At 41.2% G+C, this 7,003-nt stretch overlaps 1 protein-coding gene across 1 annotated transcript; it reads right to left on the reverse strand.

Annotated features, from left to right (window-relative positions):
• Positions 1-811: 811 nt before the first annotated feature.
• anxa1a (annexin A1a) lies at positions 812-6,724 on the reverse strand. The gene is made up of 12 exons (XM_035166488.2): positions 6,570-6,724; positions 5,769-5,849; positions 4,986-5,076; positions 4,483-4,577; positions 4,259-4,372; positions 3,667-3,757; positions 3,423-3,502; positions 2,033-2,177; positions 1,833-1,928; positions 1,692-1,750; positions 1,490-1,612; positions 812-1,337 (listed from the first exon to the last, which is right to left on the reverse strand). The coding sequence occupies exons 2-12, from the start codon at positions 5,826-5,828 to the stop codon at positions 1,278-1,280; spliced, it is 1,014 nt and encodes a 337-aa protein (XP_035022379.1). The 5' UTR covers positions 5,829-5,849; positions 6,570-6,724; the 3' UTR covers positions 812-1,277.
• Positions 6,725-7,003: the final 279 nt, after the last annotated feature.

Below are 7,003 nucleotides of genomic sequence, written 5' to 3' on the forward strand. Positions count from 1 at the left end.
GTGTTCATGTGTAGGAGGTTTGAGTGGGGACACACAGCTTACTGTACCAAACATTAGTGGTGAAGCAAGTACTCAAACTTTTTATTCATGTAAAAGTACAAATAAATACACAATAATGTAGTTACAAGTAAAAGTAGCCTACCATAATAACTCTTCTACTTGTACTTGCTTCTAAAAGTGTAGAGAGTAAAAGTGTGTGCACAGTCGAGCCTATTAACTAATGCAACAATCTACTGTATGAGTCTTGGCAGTGACCTCTTCCAAATCAATTTTAGGAGTTTCTCTTATTGAAGGAGGAAGGGTCAAAATGTTACCTGCCCTCTGATTGGATCAGTGGATCAATTCCCCTCTTGTCTTGTTGATTGATTACTTTGTAAAGCAATGCACCGTAAAAGAATATAGTGGTGTAGAAAGTATAATCGGAAAAGTACCCAAGAATAAATCTACTCGAGTAAAGTACAGATACATACAAAATTTACTTAAGTGATAATAACACTAATAATAATAAATTTTATTTGTATAGTACCTTTAATAGTGCTTTACATTCAATATAGTTAAAAATAAAACATTTATGTAAATGTACTTTGTTGCATCCCAGCTTTGCCAAAGATGGGATTGTCTGTGCCTTATGAAGATTGTTTCATTTTGCAAAAATCATTATAATTTTGCATAAAAATAGGAGAATACTAAAGTATATTAGTTGGCTAAACATGTTTCATTCTCTAGCTTGTTGGCTTGTGTCTGTCTGATATGAATTGCATGTGGACAGTGTGACATTGTGAGAGGTTCAAAACAACAGAGACAGCACGAATAAGCCTTCATACCAAAAGGTTTTATTTTCAGAATATCCAAGCTCCTTCAAGTTGAGTTCTACTACTGACTGTAACAGACACAGGGGAATCTGTGCACATCAGAGACGGTATAGTTTACATGTTTTCAGCTGCAATGTGACTTTAGCTTCCTTTCTAGCATCAGATACGAGAATGACGGATCATATGTCCATTATAACACTGCTTGGACAAGAGTGTTGGGAGAGAAGTAATAACTAGAAGAGGAAATAATCTGCTGAGGCAGTGCAGTGCAGACTCCATGTTAAACTTTGACTCATTGCTGTTATTATCTTCTAAATCTTATGACAGTCACTAAGAGAAAAGGACAGTTTTTTTCAGTTCTCCACAAGAATATATGGCACAATATGTGTCAAAAGGTTAAAGGTCATTTTCCTCCACTGGTGGTGGATCTTTGGTCACATGAGATTTAATACCATTGATTGGTGTTTAGTTTTCACCCCCACAGAGAGCGAGCAGGATCTTCTCGTAGTCTCCTTTAGTGTCATCCTGAAAAACAAACAAAAAAAGTCAGTAAATATAGTAGCTCTTTACCATAGTTTATTGTATTGTGAATTTCTATATGTATATCAAAAATATGAAGAATTCATAACACCGAGGACGGGTTTATAGTCATTATCTTGGATCAGATGTTTGCTCACCAGAATATCCTGGTACAGTGCTTTGCCGTAGTTTTTCTTGTACTCGTTCTTGATCAGTTTCATGTCCAGTTCAGAGCGGCTCACCATGATGCGAGTCAGGATGTGCTTGCGGGTACCGCTACCCTGATGGGCAGAAAAGAGTCCGTCAGGAGAGGTATTTATCTCTGTACTTTATTTTGTGAGTATTCTCTGCATACTGTACCTTCATGGCCAAGTTGAGCTTCTCAGAAAAGAACGCAGGCCTACTTCCAGCACACTTCACTGTGGTCATTTAAAAGAATAGGTTACATTCACAGAATAAATGTTTCAGTGTTAAAGTTAGAGTAGAGCTTTATGCCTTTACCGACTGCAGTGAGACAGCTTTCAATGTCTCCTTTCATCTCCAGGTCGATAGCTTTGGCCACGTCCACTTTGCTGTACTTTGAGTATCTCTCAAACACTGAAGCAGAGGACGAAGAGGAAGAGCGTTAGAACCAAACACGAGGAAACACGAGGAAACAGGAAAAAGACAGAGGTTACAAATGAGGCAGTTTGCCAGCAAACCTCTGCGGAGATGAGGGGCACTCCTGGTGGTCAGGATTTCAATGAAGACAGAGCAGTCTTTGCCCTTCCTCCCCTCGCCAGCCTCGTACAGAGACCTGGCATCGCTGTCGACCAGCTGCTCGGAAACTCCTTCAGTCCTGCCGGCCTGTGATGAGCCGAGACAGAGCAACTTCACTGTAGTGAATCCAACTAAAACAATTTGTGGTATCTCTAAGGAAGGGAGGGTTTGGGATGACCCAGGCATTATACTCGCCGCACTTCAGTTTGCTGTCTGACAATAGCTTGTTTTTGAAAATCTAAATTTACTGCAGCAAAAACCTGACTGATTATAAAGCACATTGTCACAGATTGTGAATAAATAAATGCAAAATATCTATGATGTGCAAGTCAGTTATAATACTAGTTTCTCTGTTTGACCTCAGATAGGATCTGTGATATCTCCTTATTTCAAACGAGTCCTTACATATGCTTAAATATTGTGAAAATCATATCACAGTTAGCACTGTGTGGAAACAGTGTATCTTCCTACTCTACAAGAACTAAACCTGTACATCTGAACATGCAGGTTAGTTTGATCAACTTCTTCAGGCATTTGACGAGAGGTTTCAGGAAGGGAGATGTAAACACAATGATCTGTACATATTGGTTAAGCAATTACATTTGGAAGCAGCTGATATGTATGACAACCTATGACACGAAGTCACTGAGAAGCAAAGCAACAACAAGCTCTAAGTACAACAACCTCGCTGAGCTCGAGGAGTCGAGGTCTGTAAACTGTGGAAGGATGTTCCATTCTGAGGAGACGTCAGTGAAGTTTGCATCTCTGTTTGGGACGAGCTGCTCCTGGGAGCAGTTCTTTACATCTGACTCTTACAAAGACTCACTTCTGACCCAAACCTGGAAAACCAGCTGCGTACCAACATCATCGCTTCCATCTGACATCAGACGCCTCACCAACGACGTTTTTCCAGCCGTCGCATTTAAGAGGCTAGTGTGATATATGTATTTAATAATATAGTATGGATTATCAGTGGCCCAAATATAAAACCCCATTGTGTTGGTATGTATAGCATGTGTGTATAGAGGGAGTGAGATTGTTTATTTAATTTGAACAACTGTTACTAGCAGCTTTTGAAGGGAGTGTTATGTTGTCACAGAAAATAAGGACATCCTGGTACTGCGACTGGATAATTGTTTGTGCTACATGTGTTTGACTGAAACACACAGTGTAAGACAAAAATAAAATGTGACACACACACACACACACACACACACACACACACACACACACACACACACACACACACACACACACACACACACACACACACACACACACACACACACACACACACACACACACACACATACACACACTAGCATAACACACCTTGCAGAGTGCAAGGAGAGCAGTCCTGAATTCTCCACCGGTGTCAGACCTGATGTCTTCCTCCAGATCCTTCTTGTATTCTTAAGAAACACAGAAAGCATAAAGGTAAAAGTTATTAAATTAGTGCTCAAAATGAAAAATTGTGTTTCAGCGAAATCATTTCTGATGTGTTAACCTTCTTTAATTCCAGGCTCCAACTTTCCACTAATTTGTGTAATTTCCAAACACTTGCTTAGGTACTTACCCTCCTTGTAGACTTTCTTTATATCCCCGATCTCTCTGTTGGTCCGGGATGCCAAAATCTCTATGAGGGTGGGCTCTTCTGTGCCCATACCCTGAGACGGGGATGCATGGATAGATGAAGTGATACAGAGAAATACAGACTACACTTCACCAGCCTAATTCAGGGAAATTCCCTGATGTTCAGAAAACAAAACATGAATATGCAGAAGTGGGTGGATATAACTGTGCATTGACAAAGAGGTCAAAACAATTACCATAGATGTGTTGCAGTATCTTTGGTTTCTGAAGGTTTGGGAAGTCTTTATATTTAACTGTGCTAATTTATTGGTTTGGGCCAGTTCAAAATGTGCCTGTTGCTGCGTGACATGGTTACCAAAAAAACTCACAAAGCTGAAATGTTACTGTGATGTTACCCCATCATTAAAGTTGGAGGGTTGGGATTAAGTTTGATTTCTCAACAATCACTCACTCAAAGCACTTGTTTTGAAATCGATCAGATGTGCAGTTATCGAGAAAATTGAACGACAGACAGAAAAACATGTTGACAGATTTTGCAGAAGGATGACAGTGTTCAACTTTTTGCATTTGTGCACCTTCATGGCCAGTTTCAGCTGCTGGGCGTCGTACTGGGCTGGTGTTTTCAGCAAGGCCAACACCACATCCTCCAGATCTCCCTTCAGGGCGCTCTTCAGCGCTGTTTCCAGAGGCTAGGAGGGAACGGCCAGTGTTTCATGATCATGTGCATAACAGTTCTGGATCAATGTATGAAAAGGTGTTCTGTGTTCTTGCTGTGACCATCTTGCGTAACTCTCACTACCTTGCCACTGGCCTGCTGGTAAGCCTGTTTAATCTGCTGCCTCTGCTCATTGCTCCTTTTCACCAGAATTTCAATGATGGTGTTTTCATCCACGCCTGCAAAAATGACAGGATATTGATTAGAATCATGATCATTTTGCATCTAATGTGTGACAGAGACACATTTTCAATTCAGCTTATATTTTAAATGGTAAATGGTCTTTATTTATATAGTGCTTTTCTAGTCTTGATGTGCCACAGCCACCCAACCCTTACTTTTATTTCCATCAATTCAACCCTTGTAATATTTGTTCTACAGTGTGAGGGGCCACATGGAGCTGTGGTAACTTTCTGCTTCAGATTACAATGTTTGTAGTAGTGCTGCCTGTTGGCCAGCAGAGGACGCTGAAGTTATCATACAGAAGCTAAACCCACCATACTTGAGGTAAAAGCCACATTGTGAAAATCCAGAACATGATCACACACGCACCAAGCGCTTGCCTGTGTGCATCATTTCAACTTCACCTTTTGTCTTGATGGCCTTATCCAGGACTGCTGCGTCTCCGTTGGGGCTGAAGTTGAGTGCTGCGGTCACTGTTCCTTCATTCTTTAGGACCTAAATGACATAACACAGATTATTGTGTGTTTGGTAAATACTTGACTGTGCATGAGGCAGGTCTTAAAAGTGCTCTTTAAGAAAGTCAGGTAGCAGGTTTTATCCCCTTACACATTGCCTGCTTCCATATTTAGACATTCACAGGACATAAGAAAGGAAACTTGAGACAGATTTGTCTCCGAAAACCATGACTGTTTCCTGTAAAGTGCCTGTGCACACCCCTGTTGGACTGAACTGAACAATACCAGCAGAGCAGACTGAAATCATGCATGACGACCTTACACAACCTTCCCTCGGTTCACTTTAAGAAACAAGGGGAAGCATTTTGTGCTGCTTGCAGAGTTTATAAAGGGAGGGGCGCAAATTCCGGCTTCTATGAGTCACACACTCACAAGACTTAGTTTGGTCATCATTCTTATTGCACATAATATTTTATCAGCCAGACTCCCCTTTCACTTTAATAACAGTCCTCCTCTTTTGTTTCTGCTCCACTCCCTTTCCCTTCCATCCGTCCCGACATCTCACTCTTTTCTCTCTCTATCCTCTACGCCTCTACGCCTCTCTCCCTCCCCTTGTCCTAAACTCTAAATTTTTCCACCCCAGCATACCACAGGATGAGAGGGGGAGAGAAAAAAAGGAAAAAACAGGGTAGGTTGGCCTTAGCAACTGGAACTAAACCACAGAGTACGTACTGAGTCATCGGGCAAGCCCAGATAGACCGTCTGCTGCAGGAAGGCTTGGATGAAGGACATGGTGGGACTGCTGGAGTCTGTCTGCAGGGGGAGAAGACAAGAGAAGACAAGAGAAGACAAAATAAGACAAGAGAAGAGAAGAGAAGACAAGAGAATTCAAGAGATGAGAAAACAAGAGAAGACAAGAGATGAGAAGACAAGAGAAGAGAAGATGTCAGCACCGATGTGATCTTAATATGTAATGTATTATTAGTCTGCAAGTCTGTTGTGAGACAGAGCAGATGATCTGAAGATAAAACTACAAAGTGAACTCACTGTATTCAAAGGTGAAACTATCACCACTCTTTATTGACTCTTCTTCATTAAAGTTTTCACAAGCTAAACAAATTAGCAGAGGAAAGACAGAAGGAAAGTGTGTGAACCCGCTGCTGGAGAGTAAATATACTAATATTTACTCTAGGTTTATATATTGTAGTTTTTCATGACAGCAAATATTTAAAGACTGCCTGACCACACCCACGTTCACCCCTGACACAGACATACACTTTGTTCTAGGCTACATTACACATGCAGTCTCCTTTATGATTACACTTATACATAATCAACACCACCTTAACACTGCGTAAATGTAAAAAAACACATTACTGCTACTTTACAAACCACACCCTCGTGGGTTTAATCGTTACTTTGAGGAAGTTTTAATGAGAATAAAACATCTGGCACCAGACTTCAGCAAACACTCAGCTATAAAAAGTTGGAGATCAGATTTTTTTTCATTTTAATAGTAGGAGAAGGACTTACCGTGCGGCCTTGGAGAGAAGGAGGACTGGGTGACTAAGGTTGAGGAGATGTTGGAGCGATAGAGGCAGCGTATTTATACACAGCAGAAACCCCACCTAGTAACGGGTGCAGCCCACTCACTTCTCTCAGCAGCAGGGAGTGGGTTGAACTGCAGCCACGGCTGCAGCGCGCACAGCGGAGCAGCGTCCACAGCGCGCCGCCGTGCGTAAAGTACCGTGCGCAGATCCTCCAGCGGATTCAACAGTTAGTGCCAGACCGTAATGTTTCATATAAACTGAGATAAACTAGAGAAGATACCTTGGATATGAGGAAGCAGTGTGTTAGGGTGAATCACTGTAATGTACTTGAGCACTTCTGTATTTCTTTTGGGTTTTAATGCCGCATTAGTCTCATGCATTTATTTTCTGTTGTTATTATTATACATTCTTTCATTT

This window comes from Hippoglossus stenolepis, chromosome 9, assembly GCF_022539355.2.
Source record: "Hippoglossus stenolepis isolate QCI-W04-F060 chromosome 9, HSTE1.2, whole genome shotgun sequence".
Lineage (NCBI taxonomy): Eukaryota > Metazoa > Chordata > Actinopteri > Pleuronectiformes > Pleuronectidae > Hippoglossus > Hippoglossus stenolepis.

What these genes read in the sequence shown, in the direction of transcription:
- anxa1a (XM_035166488.2), bottom strand. Translation starts at nt 5,828, where the DNA reads ATGTCCTTCATCCAAGCCTTCCTGCAGCAGACGGTCTATCTGGGCTTG. An exon ending in TGGGCTTGCCCGATGACTCA is followed by an intron (nt 5,077 to 5,768) that starts GTACGTACTCTG and finishes TATGTCATTTAG; the next exon opens with GTCCTAAAGAATGAAGGAAC. An exon ending in CACTGTACCAGGATATTCTG is followed by an intron (nt 1,338 to 1,489) that starts GTGAGCAAACAT and finishes TTTGTTTTTCAG; the next exon opens with GATGACACTAAAGGAGACTA.